Below are 14,769 nucleotides of genomic sequence, written 5' to 3' on the forward strand. Positions count from 1 at the left end.
CCGCTTGCCACGGGCTCCGAGGTTCAGATACCGGGACGCACAACCCGCCTGCTCTCCAGCCGCCTTCGCAAAGGAGCCTGAATCCTTTCTCCCGTCCCCGTGCCACTTCCTACCCGAGGTGGGAGCGACCACCATCTCCAACCTGAACGCGGATGAGCCGCACACAGCGCCACCCTCCTCCCTGGCGGCGGCGGGAGGAAGAGGAGGCCGCGCAGGCTCCCGCTCGCTCTGAGCGGCTGACGGAGCGCAGGTGCTCGGGGGCTGACAGCAACGACCCAACTTGCCAAAAATCCCTTCAACACCAGAGCTGACAAAGTTAAGATAAACATATAATCCCCAGTGATAAAACTCTGCAATAGTAAACCAACACTCAACCTGGAGGCGTCCCCAGCTCTCACAGGGAACAGCTGGCACGGAGGAGCCGGGCCTGGTGGGCGTCTTAGAGTTCAAGCTACAAACGGAGATTAGAGGCTTATTTCTCAACGTGATGGAGCACGGGCTGTATTCTATTACACATCCTCATCTGTCTCCGCGAGTTTTAAAGGAAAAGACGGAGACTGCTGTGTTTGCACTTTTGAACCCTGGGCAGCCGCAGGACGAGGGCTGCGACGGGGCCTGGGGCAGCGAGGCGAGGCGGCCCCGGGCGGAGGCACTTACTTCGCAGCCTGGTCTCCGGCATGTAGTCGGCCTTGTCGTGGACCCACTCGGGGCGGTGCGGCCGGATGTTGGCCTGGGAGGCGGCGTAAGCCACGGGGTCGTTGCTGACCCAAGCGGTCAGGTAGATGTAGAAAGCGCTGGGATTGATGATGCCGTCCGCGTCCACCAGGCGCCGTTTGGTCAACTGCGAAAGGGGAACAGAGGCCTTTCAGGGTGGGGCTTAGGGGGCGAGAAGGGGGCTCTGCACCAGCACTGGTACCAAAGCCTAGGATGCCCACGTTCGCGGGCGTGAGAAAGCCCAGCCGAACCCCTTGGGTTTCTTTCAAAATGCGCTGAACAGAGGACGCAAAAACCGGAGTGTTTATCACACACACAGTCCTGCAGATGGCCCGGGACTCAAGCGGACCAATTCCGTCTGAATGCTAAAAGACTGTCTGCAGCCAGGGCGGAGAATGAGCAATCTGGAGCAGCATATTTATAGGAGGGGAAGGGGGAAACCTGGCAAGAGTCCCTCTACACGTCTGTGTGCAGTTAACCTTTGCTGTTAACACTGAAGGAAATGCCACCCAGTAAATGGAGGAGAGCTATAAAAATAAAACAACATCTGTATAAATTTTGCTAACACTAGCCTCCTATGACCTGTGCATTCAAAAAATGCCCATCACCAGAGGGACTGGCGCCCAGCCATGGGCTTTCTGGGTAATCTGATTTCTGAGAGAGGTGGTCACCAGCAGGACCCACAGCCCATGCTGGCCCAACACGACGCCCCCTCGAAAGTGGGTCTGCTGGGCTTCGCGTGGGTGAAGAACACTGTGAGAGAAATGCACGCACATACATACACGTCCGTGGGCATTTTTTTCCTGTTTACTTTACATTCAGGCCTGGTTCCAACGCTTTTGGTCTTTTTTAACAAAATGAAAAACACCAGTGACAGCAGTGAACAGAGAAAGAGTGAAGGAAGAGCACGGAGGAGAGTGAGAGAACTAAATTTCGGAGATCTGGATTCAATTAATCCACAGGATATGTAACAACTGTATGTCTTCAAGCCGTCTCTGGAATTACAGAGCGCAGCTCAGGGCCTCCGTGCACGCAGCACCCTTTTCCCTCCCAGGCAGAGGAAATGATGTGTGTCGGGGAGGGAAGGTGGCTGGCCCCATCGCTTGTGTCCCAGGGTGTCCCCGTCCCTGGAGCCCACCCCGGCCACGGGGCATTCCCGCGATGTCTCGGACAGGCTCCCGTGCCCACATCCTTGTCAAACCTGACAGCGTGCCGCATGCGGCCATAAAGAACCGAGTTCACACTCCGTAATAACTCTGAACAATGTACTTTGTAAATCTGTCACCTTTAATGCCAGCAAAAAAGGGGAGACGATAAACAGAGCCGCCGCGAAGATCATTAGCCTGACGGTTCTCTGCTGAAGGTGAAGGCCGTGCGCCACAAGGAGCGGCGGACGGACCTGGGGAGCCAGCAGAGAGCTGGGGTCACGGGAACCCCAACCCGCCTGAGCGAGCAGCAGGGACTCGCTGGAGTCCACGCCCCAGCGGAGGCGCACGCAGGGGGACTAAGAGGCGCGAGTCCAACTCCTTTCCAAGGATTGGTGTTTCCTCGTGTCTCACTCAGGACAGGGCAATCTGTCTGCCCCCTTCTCTACGCCGAGGGCCGGGGGACCCTTCCATCCTCCCAGGAACCTCTCCCATCTCCTAACTATCCACCCCCCGCCAAAGTCTGCCTGCTCCAGTGACTGCTATCCAACCATGCCACCTTTTCAAATTCGAATACAATCAGGACCAATGAGGCAATAAACATTAGAATTCAAAGGAAATAACCACCCCAGCATTTCTAACATGGAAAGGAGCCTGCACGCCTCCACTGCGCTTTGTGCAGACAACTGCTCTGTAGGCAGGTAACACCCTTGTCCCCACTTGACAGATGAGTAAAGTTTGCTCCCTGGCCCCGAGGCCACACAACTAGCTGGTGGGATGACGGGCCTCAGAGCCTACGCAATGTTCTTCCAGGCCCTGGGGCCTCCTGGCTCCAGAAAGCCAGGCTGGGAACCTGCTGCCCCGAAGCCCGGGGTCGGCAGTGCGAGTACCTGACTGATGTCGATGGGCTTATCACGGCTGCCCGTCTGCACCAGGAGTTTGTAGGCGAGGACCCCGTCATCGGATCCGTTTTTGTAATTGTTTGGCATGATTTTCCCCGTCTCCCAATCACTGTCGAACGCGTCCTGAAGTCCTGGAAAAGGCAAGTGTGTGTAACATGTTAGAACTCTCCAGCGACCGGCCATGTCGTAGCGGGGGAGGGGGGGCTGAGGACGGGGAGCAGGGCAGGGTGGTGTGGGGCAAGGACCCAGAACGTTCTGTGCTCTACTTGTGCTCAACTTCACATTCAAATAATATCAGTCTTTTCATGAGTGAACTTCAGGTTGCTAATAACTGTCGCTTTTAAGGTCCAAAGGGGGAAATGTTCACTTCTAAGGAATAAATATACATGTTTCACCTTTAAAAAAAGAACTCCTTTTCCTCCATGACTTATTCCAAAAGGAGGGAGGGAGGGCCGGAGCACAAGGAGAGGAGGAAGACAGCGGGCTCATTAACCGTTTCATGCCACTGTCTGGCCGAGCCACGGGCTCTTCAATGCAACCAGAAATTCCACTGGGAGGGGGAGAGACACATTCAAACTCCCAACTTCAAACAGCAACTCAGCTGCTCCGAGCTCAGGGTGAGTGAACACGATTCTGTCAATTTGTTCCATCTGTTCGACTTGTGGAGCTAACACAAGCTGTGGGATCGGCTGCCAGGTTGTGTAAAGATCACAGCCAACACCTATTCACTCTCGACTGTTCTCTTCCTCTTTGCCACCTTCCTCAGGAGAGGGTGCGGAGGAGAGCGGGCGGGGAGCGGCGCGCGCGTGTGCGCGGGGAAATACCTCACAGGGGAAATTTGGATCAGATTGAGAACAGGAAGCCACAGGCCAATACAAGGGGCTCTGCGAGAACAGATGACAAACCGCAAGCCCAGGGAGGGAGGGAGGAGCGGTCTGGGTCTGGGGGATGGGCGAGCCCACCACACACAGCTGCACTGGCCTCTGTAATCAAAACCATCGCTACAGACCTGGCGGCCTGGCCACAGCTGTACAGAGATAAGCATGCTAGAAAACAGGGCCCTGGTGACCCGGCCTGGGGTCTGGGCCATCCCGGGGTGCACGCATTCTCCTCCGACGCCCCCGCCCCCTTGCCATCGCCCTGCTCCCCCCAAATCACCTCCCAAGTAGAGCTCTGAGCGCCAGCAGCTCAGGAAACCACATCTTTTGAACAAGCTGTACATGCATGGGTTAGACGTGGCCAGGAAGAAGGACAAGGGCTTATTTCATTTCGCGACATGCTCTGAATGACTTCAAAGGCACCCCCAAAAAGCGGGCTCCATTAGTGCTCAAATGGTTAAGCTCCTGGAGTTTGAAATGTGCCGACTGGGGGGTCTGTGTCTCTCTTTAACGACACCTTCCTTCCGATGTTGCTGCGGGCATTGTTTTTATACAAACAACTTGGGGATGAGGCCTGTGGGCCAGAGTGGAGGAGCAGCCGGCGGCGAGACCACCGGGCGGCGGCCCCCAAGGCTCACACTGACTGTTTTCACGGCAGGGCACGCACACAACAACCTGCGCTGCACAGATGTTATTTTATTACCTAAAGCCTTTTTTTTCTGGTTTTGAAAAAAAATAAACAGGAAAGGAAAAACACCCCACCTCCCTCCACCCCCAGAGAGGCCGGATCTCTTTTCCTCGCCATAATAGAATTTTCGCCCCTTCATGCCCGTATGGCACTTTAACCCCCTCTCTCTCTGGACCTGCTAATAAATCCTAGTTTAACTGATGCAACAACCTGGTGAGATGGCCCTGTTTAGTGCCACTTTACAGATGAGGAGACTGAGGCCCGAGAAGGTAAAACTACGTGAGGAAGCCTCCAGCAAGGGTTGGAGCTAAGCTTTGGACCTGGCAGCCTGCCTCCAGAGCTGGCTTGAACCACTGATGCTCTAAATTGCCCAGAACACACGATGGTGCCCAGGAAGGATTTGCTGAAAACACGAATAAGATGAGTAGAGTTAACATGGGCACTGACAACATCTGGGGCAAATGGGGTCCCAAAACCCCGAGGGCGGTTTAAAGATGCTGATGCACTAAGACTCCTGGAACACCCCAGAGGGAAACAAGGGAAGAAAGATCCGATTTGGGGAGGATGACCCTGCCGGCCACTCAAGTTCAACGCCTCAGCCACGCTGCCTGGCCGCCACCTGGCACCAACTCTACTTGGAGTGCAGAGGTGAACGAGAAACAGCGACTGCCTTTACAGGAAAGTTAAGTCCTTGGAATCAGCATATTGTTTCTGACTAATTATCCAAAGCTCAAGTAACAACGGTTGGCCTAGGTGCACACTCACAATTCACAATTCTGGACACAAAACAAGGGACAAAAACTTGCTTCCACTGCTCCTTGGACAACACTTTATATTCCAACACGGGCACGCAGCGGGAAAAACTGTGACATTTTACTGCAAACATGACAAGTTTTAGCTAGAACGTTTCTCATTTTATATACTTCATACTGATTATTTCCTGGTGAAAAGTTCTGAGCTAATGACCCCAATTGCTCAGAACTTTTCTTTGATACGGGGCTCTAAAAAGAAGATATTCAGTTACATTTTACTTGTATAATTCGCCGTGAAATATAAGCAAAACCATTTGTACATGATACTCACTGTGATTTTTATCTCCAACTTTCCCTTATTTGCAGGTGTGTTCAGGGGTGACATGTGGGGCCATTTCTATATGGCTATTTTGTATTTTTATGAATCCACCCCCCCACTACTGAAATATTGATAAAGACCAGTGGGATGACATGGTTTTCAATGATAACTCCATTAACAACCAATGAGGGTTCCATCACTTCACCGCCACACACAGTGTCGTGAAGGAAAGCTGCTTCGAGGATAACTGCTTCCCGCAGGACATGTTCAAAGACCAATCAACCCCTGGATGGGCCAGCAGCGCCTCTAGGCAGCCCACGGGCCAGTGTCCGTTCTGTGTCCAGGGCTCTGCTGGACTCCTGACAGTTGACTGCAGATAGTAGTTCTAAGGCTCCTGGGACCCTGACTTGGGAGCATTAAATGGATCTCACGTGGTCTAGGGCCGTGGTCGGCAAACCGCGGCTTGCGAGCCACATGCGGCTCTTTGGCCTCTTGAGTGTGGCTCTTCCACAAAATACCGCATGCGGGCACGCACGTACAGTGTGATTGAAACTTCGTGGCCCATGCGCAGAAGTCAGTATTTTGTGGAAGAGCCACACTCAAGGGGCCAAAGAGCTGCATGTGGCTCGCGAGCCGCCGTTTGCCTACCACTGGTCTAGGGGGATGCAGCTCACTCAGCAACCAAAACATGACTCCAATGCACTTTTAACAAAGATTCTCAAGTCCAACTGCTTTAGGTCGGTAAAGGTATGAAAGCAGAGAAGTAATTCACAGTACGCTATGCAAAGGTTAGCCCTCGCGATGCCTGGACACAATACCTCCCACCCCTCCCCAAACTCCGCCTCACGTGCCACATGGAGCACCCCGAGGACTGGCTGGGGACCCTGGAATCAATCCTACAAAACCCTTCTTCGCTCAGACACAGGCCGCACTGCGGACCCCGTTGCCATTAGTGGCAAGTGATTTACATGGCTTTGGCCAATGTGGGTGGGGTGAGTGAATGTGGAATGAAAAGCAGGGAATCTCTCCGCTGTCTAGTCCTCTTTTGACTCTTTATCTAAAAATCAGTGCTTCCCAAACTACAGCGAAAAATAAGACTGGAAACAAATTAAAATCAATCTCACGAGCACGTTAAAAAATTCTATTGATATCCTGCAATTTTCTTTGCCTTCCTCAGCGAAGAGGTCAAATCTGGGGTACACGTCATGAACAAAATTCTAGGAACACAAGTCAAAGCCAGAAACCGTACTGAACCATTTTCAATTAAACGAGCGTTGTTTACCATTTCATGCAAACTCACAGGGAAACTGGCTGCTTACTCTCTACACACAAGTATATTGACTCAAGACCCAAAAAGGCACTTAAATCTGTGTTTAAACAAGTCTAATTAAGGGGGAAATTAAGACAATCACTTGGATAATTTAAGCCACAAGTGTTGGGGGCCATAATTATTTGGGTGTTTCAGTAACAGCATTTTTGCTGGAATCGTGTGGATAATTATCTTGATTCTCCACTTTCCATGCGTCAACACAGAATAAATGAACAGATGTTCTTGGAATCACTGAATACATTCATTCACATTCAGTCAGCAGTTAGGAGTAAATCTAGATCTTTTTTTCCTCCAGTTGACAACTATTTCCTAGAGATGTTTCTAAGAGCAAGATTAGAAGCTGTAAAAGGCATTTTATTTTTTTTCAATCCTCACTTGAGGATATTTGCCCATTGATTTTTAGGGAGAGTGGGGGGAAAGACAGAGAGAAACACGATGTGAGAGAAACTCATCGATTGGTTGCTTCCTGCACACGCCCTGACCAGGGCCTGGGCTGGAGGGGAACCTGCAACCGAGGTCCGTGCCTTTGACCAGAATCAAACCCAGGACCCTTCTGTCTGCAGAACGACGCTCTATCCACTGAGCCAAACTGGCTAGGGTTAAAAGACATTTTCCAGCAGAACTTGGTTATTTATGAAATACTGTGAGATGTGATTAAGCATTTATAAGGTTTCTTCATGGCATTTTATGCCAAATCAAAAGATGGTCAAAATATGGAGCTTTAAATTACATTCACCAAAGATGCACAACCTGTGGGTGCAGGAAGCTCTGCTTCGGCAGCGAGTCAGCCTAGAAATTCCACCAACACTTCCTTTAGACCTGGTCACCCAAACCACCCCCCATCCCCCCAAAAAGGACACCAGAAGCAGCCCGCTCCCGTCTCCTAATGTGCGCTCATAAATTCTCACAGAAGTGCCTGCGTCACCCCACGAACCATTTGCGTTGTTTTATAGGTAAAGGCCAGCTTTGGGGGGCCTCCCCAGAAACAGTCTACGTAAGAACTTCAAGCAACACACCCAGAAGTCAACGAAACATGTGAGTGTTAGGTTCTAACACTGTGATACAGGGAACAAAAGGAAGTTGGGGACCCGAGCGCCCCGGCCCCGCCGTGGAGAGGACGAGCGCCCAGCAGCCCTCACCTTGCAGCCAGTCTCGGAAGTAGTGCAGCCACATCTTGGGAAGCTGTCTGTTTTCTTCCAGCATGACGTACTTCACCGTGCTGAAGCTCCTGTGAAGGTCGTACAGCAAGTGCTGGATGTTCGGGTAGTCTGCTTTCTGGGTGACGATGTACATGTTGTAGAAGGAGAAGTACTTGAACTGTGCAGCAATGAAGTCGTACTCTCTGGTTTCCCGGGGCACGATGTCTGTCAGGTCCAGGCCGTCGCGCACGCGGGTGGTCCCGTACAGGCTGAGCCCCAGCAGGCCCAGGAAAAGGAAGATCACCACCACCTGCAGCAGAGGGACGAGGCGCGGTCAGGCCCCAGGGACGGAACGGACTCCCCACCATAAACAAGCTGTTGGTTTATGCCTCACCTTTACCATCACACGGGCCCTGAAGCAGCATGGGGGTCGGAGTTGGGGGTGGGGGAAGGGGTCATTCTCCCAGAGGGGAAAACATAAAGTCAGAGCAATCCCATTTTTCACAAAGAGTAAATGTTCAACATGTGAGGAGCTGATCTAAATTCAGACACCATTGCTACAGATCCTGTAGAACAGTGGTTCTCAACCTTCCTAATGCCACGACCCTTTAATCCAGTTCCTCATGTTGTGGTGACTCCCAACCATAAAGTTATTTTCGTGGCTATTTCATAACTGTAATTTTGCTACTGTTATGAATCGTACTATAAATATCTGACATGCAGGATGTATTTTCATTGTTACAAATTGAACATAATTAAAGCATAGTGATCAATCACAAAAACGATATGTAATTATATATGTGTTTTCCGATGGTCTTAGGCGACCCCTGTGAAAGGGTCGTTCGATCCCCAAAGGGGTTGCGACCCACAGGCTGAGAACCGCTGCCGTAGAAGGTGAGCTCATGGGAATGGCCCAGGGGGTCAGTGGACCAGCTCCTCCCGAGGCCTGGGATCCAGGGAATTCCCCAGGAGCCCGCTCTGCCGCTTTCTGAGGACAGGAAGAGCCTTCTGTTTGGGTAGGGTACCTTGGCTTTGGGCTTCAAGAGGAAAGGAGCATAGTGTTTCTCGGCAAACGATGAGAGCGTCCACTTGGTACAAGGGGGCTCGAGGCAGTGGAGGCTGGAGTCGGAGAACTGGGAGAGCAGGTCCCGCGTGGAGCTGGTGCTCTCGGGGCTCTGGCCGCCGAGTGTGTCCTGCGTCAGGGTGACGGGCTGCACGGAGATCTCGGAGAGCGGCTCGGCCGTCGTGTAGTACACGTGCGTGTGGGGGTCGTACTCCGTGCGGAGCTGCACCGTGGACTGCATGGTGATCTGTGTCTCGTGGGCGAAGCCGTGGCTGCTGTAGGGAGGCGGGGGGCTGGCGCGGGGGCCGTCGTGCGTCTCCGTGTAGGCCTGAGGCTCGACCTGGATCACTCTGCTGACACAGGGGCTGCAAGAGGGGAAACGTGCTGCAGTGGCCGCTGAAACAGGCTCTTGTTCCTGCTGCTGATGACGAGTACACCCGCTCCGCCAGCTCTGACTCGGGAGAGAGGGCACACGGTGGGGCTCCCTCACGCTGCCTGCTCCGCACAGCTCTGACTCAGGAGAGAGGCACACGGTGGGGCTCCCCCACGCTGCCCGCTCCGCACAGCTCTGACTGGGGAGAGGGCACACGGTGGGGCTCCCCCACGCTGCCCGCTCCACACAGTTCTGACTCAGGAGAGAGGCACACGGTGGGGCTCCCCCACGCTGCCCGCTCCGCACAGCTCTGACTCGGGAGAGAGGGCACACGGTGGGGCTCCCCCACGCTGCCCGCTCCGCACAGCTCTGACTCGGGAGAGAGGGCACACGGTGGGGCTCCCCCACACTGCCCGCTCCGCATAGCTCTGACTCAGGAGGGCACACGGTGGGGTTCCCCCACGCTGCCCGCTCCGCACAGCTCTGACTCAGGAGAGAGGCACACGGTGGGGCTCCCCCACGCTGCCCGCTCCACACAGCTCTGACTCGGGAGAGAGGCACACGGTGGGGCTCCCCCACAGTGCCCGCTCCGCACAGCTCTGACTCGGGAGAGAGGGCACACGGTGGGGCTCCCCCACGCCGCCCGCTCCGCACAGCTCTGACTCAGGAGGGCACACGGTGGGGCTCCCCCACGCTGCCCAACTGCTCGGTCTGGACACAGACAGGAGCCAGTCGAAGGTGGCCAAAGGGAGGCTGATCCTGAATCTGGCTCAGTGAATCAAGTCACAGCCGCTGAACCCCTTCCAGGCATGACTCCTTACAAAGAAAAACACCCAAAGGCTATCCTTTTTCCAGATGTGTGGTTTTCAACCTTCGTTCTGCCCTAATCCATCGAGATATGACACACTCCCAACAATGAGCAACATTGGTTCATGACAGAAATGAATCATCGTATCACAACCTCAGGGCTGTGAGAATGTGGTCAGAAAGGCAGAGAACCCCAGGGGTTCTGCTATCTCCCCAGGGCAGCACCCCCGTCGACCAGCGCCACTCCCCCGCCACCCACCCATCCAAGTCCACAGACGATAAGCACTACCGCTCTGTGCCCCGCAGTAAGGGCCGGGCAGCCAGGGCACGTACCTTGTAAAACAGCAGAAAATGTCCAGCCTGCGGTCCTCGCGCCGGTACAGGTCCATGCTGAGGATCGCAGGGAAGATGAGCAGCACCATGGCGAAATTGAAGACCACCACCACGGCCGCCTGAGCAGGAGCAAAACGGAGATGTTACCAACAGGTCTGCTCCCAGGCAAAGGACTGCTCTGAACATAAAGATGTGCTATTTTTAAATTTAATTAATTATTATTATTATTATTTTTTAAGAGAGAGAGGGAGAGAAACATGGATTTGTTGTTCCACTTAGATACGCTTTCATTGGTTAATTCCTGTATGTGCCCTGACCGGGGCCCGAACCTGCCCCTGGGCCTCCTGGGACAACACTCTGACCAGGGCTGGCAATAAAGATGTTTTAAACAACTTTCCTTCCCCTGTCCTACCGAAGAGTTTAAACCTAAAGTAGATGTTCAAGTTTCTCAGCATTTTGCTGCTCTCTCATCATTAAGAGACCGTGTGACTGGACGAGGCCCCACCATCCTGGTCCTTCCCATTGCGCATCATTCCCTGACCCTGTACGGCACAGACACAGGAATAGACTGGCCTCCTGCTAGCGACCTAACTGGACCAGAAGGCAGAACAGAGAAGATACCTGAGACGTTTTCATTTAAAACGAAAGGGGACATTTCCCTCTCACAATGTTTCTAGGGGTTCACGCAGCCGATTTTATGCTTAGAAAGTGTATATACAAGATGGACTGAGTATATCAAAATGTTACCTTTAAAACACGAAATAAAATTTCAAACGCGTCCCCTGAGGTGTTTAATAGGCACATTCCAAATCGCCCTGCCGCAGCCTGTGGGTGAGAGCGGGGACGGAGAGGCCAGGAGAGCGAAGCAGGAAGATTCCCGTGTGATTACAGTGTGCAGGGTAGAGAGTGCAGATTCAAAGTCACCCCACCACCCAGGATAAACACGGGGTAGAGGCTGCAGTGCTTGGCAAGTCTCCTGCTGACCTCGTCAAAATCACACACGGGCTGTTGCCGGAGACAGCCAGCGGAGGACTGAGCGCGCTCCCCGCTCAGAAAGGCCGGCGAGCAGCAGCACAGCGAGAAAACGCAACTCGCGTGCTAAGCAACCCAGAAATCATCAGCAATTTTTTGGACAATTATACCCTCTTGTGAGGTTTTGTTCGAAGAACTGCTTAGTTCTAAACCCTTCTCCAACGGGGCACACATCTGAGGGTGAGGGAAGAAAACCGACACCCAGCAACATCACAAGAACCACACCAAAGGCTTGGACAGTCATCTGAATTCACGCTCAAGGTGACACTGCAAACCCGAGTTCCGGAGGGGGGATGCCCTTCAGCACTGAATTCCCTGTCAGGCCGACAAAACCAGGAAGTCACCAAGGGGCTCCTTCTGAACATGACAGGCCCCTGTCCTCAGTCCCCGTGAAGATTCCTCTTCCACTCAGAGTAAGTGCCCAGTGGCCACGCCCACCTGTGTAAGGAGCCATGCGCCCTGCCGGCGAGGCTCATGTGAGTAAGCAAGTCGCTATTTTGACTGGAGGAACCCCCTACGGCAGCGGTTCTCAACCTGTGGGTCGCGACCCCTTTGGGGGTCGAACGACCCTTTCACAGGGGTCGCCTAAGACCATCGGAAAACACATATATAATTACACATTGTTTTTGTGATTAATCACTATGCTTTAATGATGTTCAATTTGTAACAATGAAAATACATCCTGCATGTCAGATATTTACATTAAGATTCATAACAGTAGCAAAACTATAGTTATGAAGTAGCAATAAAAATAATTTTATGGTTGGGGGTCACCACAACATGAGGAACTGTATGAAAGGGTCGCGGCATTAGGAAGGTTGAGAACCACTGCCCTAAGGGATCAGTACTTTGGAGAGAAAAGGCAGGGCACTGCGCTGGGTGCTGCAGATGCATCAGTGAGTCAGACAAAATCCTGCTCTCAGGGGCCGACACCACCCTGTCCACCAATTACACTCTAGGCTGACGGGTGTCATAAAGCAGAAGCAGGGCTCCACAGCGGCTCAGGGCAGGGAGAGAGCGCGCAGGTGGGCTGGAATGGCGGTCAAGGAACTGTTTCCAGGGACACATAGGACAAAAAAGGCCGCTGGCACAACCCCGAGGAAGGAGGTGCCGCGTGGAGGAAATCCGAAGGGCGAAATCTGAGAGGGACATGCTGTGCAGCCGTTCAGCACTGGAGGCTAAGACTCTACTAGGGAAGAGGAAGGAGAAAGCAGGAGCCAAGGGAGGTCAGGTCCTTACACATGATTCATGGGTTCCTGCAGCAACCAGGGGGCAGACATCAGCATAGCTTCCCTCCCCCAGGGAAGACTTGGTGATGCAGAGGAAGGTCACCTGCCCGAGGTTACCCAGTCAATCGGATTCAAACGCAGGCTCGATGCCTCCGCCCTCAGCCCAACTGAGACCTGGGAGTTCCTGTCCGATCTGGTCCCCTCCTGAGGGGAGGGACGCGGGGTGGGGAGAACGCCGACGCATCAGAGAAGAGGGATGTTGGGAAGAATGGGTCTGACTCGCTAGGCCAGCGGTTCTCAACCTTCCTAATGCCGCGACCCTTTCATACAGCTCCTCATGTTGTGGTGACCCCCAACCATAAAATTATTTTCGTTGCTACTTCATAACTGTAATTTTGCTACTGTTATGGATCATAATGTAAATATCTGATATGCAGGATGTATTTTCATTGTTACAAATTGAACATAATGAAAGCATAGTGATTCATCACAAAAACACTATGTAATTATATATGTGTTTTCCGATGGTCTTAGGCGACCCCTGTGAAAGGGTCGTTCGACCCCCAAAGGGGTTGCGACCCACAGGTTGAGAACCGCTGTTCTAGGATTTTCTAGGAGAACTCAATGCTGGGGGTGGAGTCCTTTCAGCTTTTCTTTTGATTACAGTTATTTTTAGAATTCAGGAGTACAACGTAGACAACAGACTCTGGGTGACTCGGTTTGAACAAAAGTTCCTAAGGACAAGAGCCAAGGTTGTGCAAGGATAAGCCACGCAGGCACACACGTGGCCCAGGGGTGCAGCCGGAGCGACACTGGTACTTTCCGGAGGGGCTGGGGAATGTACAGGACACCAGCCTCGTTCAATGAGGAAATCTGCCCAGCATCCTCCTGTCTCTTGGTGGAAATAGCGCAATGAGAGAGGAAACCCAAATGGCTTATTACCTATCCAGGGAGTATATTGTCTGGTGAGCAACTAACAGACCTTCAACACCCCCTCAAGGGCACCAGGACAGGAAAGCCAACAGCAAGGGCTCCTCAGTAAAGGAGAAGTGTCCCTGCTGGAGCCAAGGTGAGGTTGAGAAACTGTAAGCAATTCTGAAAAGGTGCTGGGGAGGGCCGTGCACTGTCCACCGATTCTAACTGTGCTGAAAGGCAACGTCCCTGCAAAGCACCTACGGCGGCCCCGCTGAGGCCCTTGCAGAGCACAGAGACCAACAGGCCCGGCCGAGAGGGGCCCTCGTCTCCACCCGCGACCCTTGGAACATAAGGCATCCTCTCCCGGGAGTCCCATGGAGGAAGAAGCACCACTCAGTTACCAGCAAAGCCAGTGCAGGGCTCTGGTTCCCAAAGGCTTGCAGCGGGCACCCCTGCCTCCTGGTACAGAGGCGGCATTCGGACAGATGGGTGGAGATAGGCAAGGAGGTGTGAGGCAAGGAGGTGTGAGACAGCTTCTTCGGGGGAAAATTCCATGGATTCTGGTAAAGCTACAAAACGGGAAAAGTCGCACGGGGAAAACTCCCAAGTGGCCATGGGTGCCTTATTGGACAGAACCTCTCTGGGTCTCTCCCTGTAGATGCTTCGTCGGTAGCACCCTGAAAACATCAACACAAGTGGATGCCCAGAGTCACCGCGGCTCACAGTTCCCTGAGGGAGAGAGGCACGCCCAATGGTCAATTTCGAATGCCAACACATTTCCAAGGGCAGCAGCATCAGAGTTAAAGGCTCCGATGAGTGAGTACTGCAAAACGCAGGGCGCAGTCTCTGTCTTTTCTTACATTTTCTTCTTTTTTAAAAATTTTGTTTGACAGAGAATGAGCCTGCATCCTGGGCAGCCGCTCTTTCCTACACGAGGACTCCTGGACGCTGCAGATGCCATTTTCTCAGGTGACACTGCAAGTGCCGGGGACAGAACTGCAAACGCGGCAGCACTCGTTCCGCCTCCGGCAGGGGCTTACCTTGGAAGCACTTGGCGTACTGGCTTTTCTAAAAGACGTTAGGGAAACGCAGGTAGCGTGTCAGACCGGCACACCAGAGGGCACCATTAAAGGAGAGCGTGCCTTGATGA

The 14,769-nt window shown here is 53.1% G+C and overlaps 1 protein-coding gene across 1 annotated transcript in view; it reads right to left on the bottom strand.

The window, feature by feature from the left end:
* The window catches only part of PTCH1 (patched 1), a 67,035-nt gene that overhangs the window by 15,124 nt on the left and 37,142 nt on the right, over positions 1–14,769 (bottom strand). Inside the window, exons 13-17 of the mRNA XM_081103535.1 lie at positions 10,444–10,562; positions 8,893–9,295; positions 7,868–8,177; positions 2,750–2,892; positions 658–841 (exon numbers count right to left, since the gene is read on the bottom strand). Of these exons, the coding sequence (XP_080959661.1) occupies positions 658–841; positions 2,750–2,892; positions 7,868–8,177; positions 8,893–9,295; positions 10,444–10,562 (1,159 nt within the window). The remainder of the gene's footprint in view (positions 1–657; positions 842–2,749; positions 2,893–7,867; positions 8,178–8,892; positions 9,296–10,443; positions 10,563–14,769) is intronic.

Source organism: Myotis nattereri (genome assembly GCF_964212035.1).
Source record: "Myotis nattereri genome assembly, chromosome: 12".
Lineage (NCBI taxonomy): Eukaryota > Metazoa > Chordata > Mammalia > Chiroptera > Vespertilionidae > Myotis > Myotis nattereri.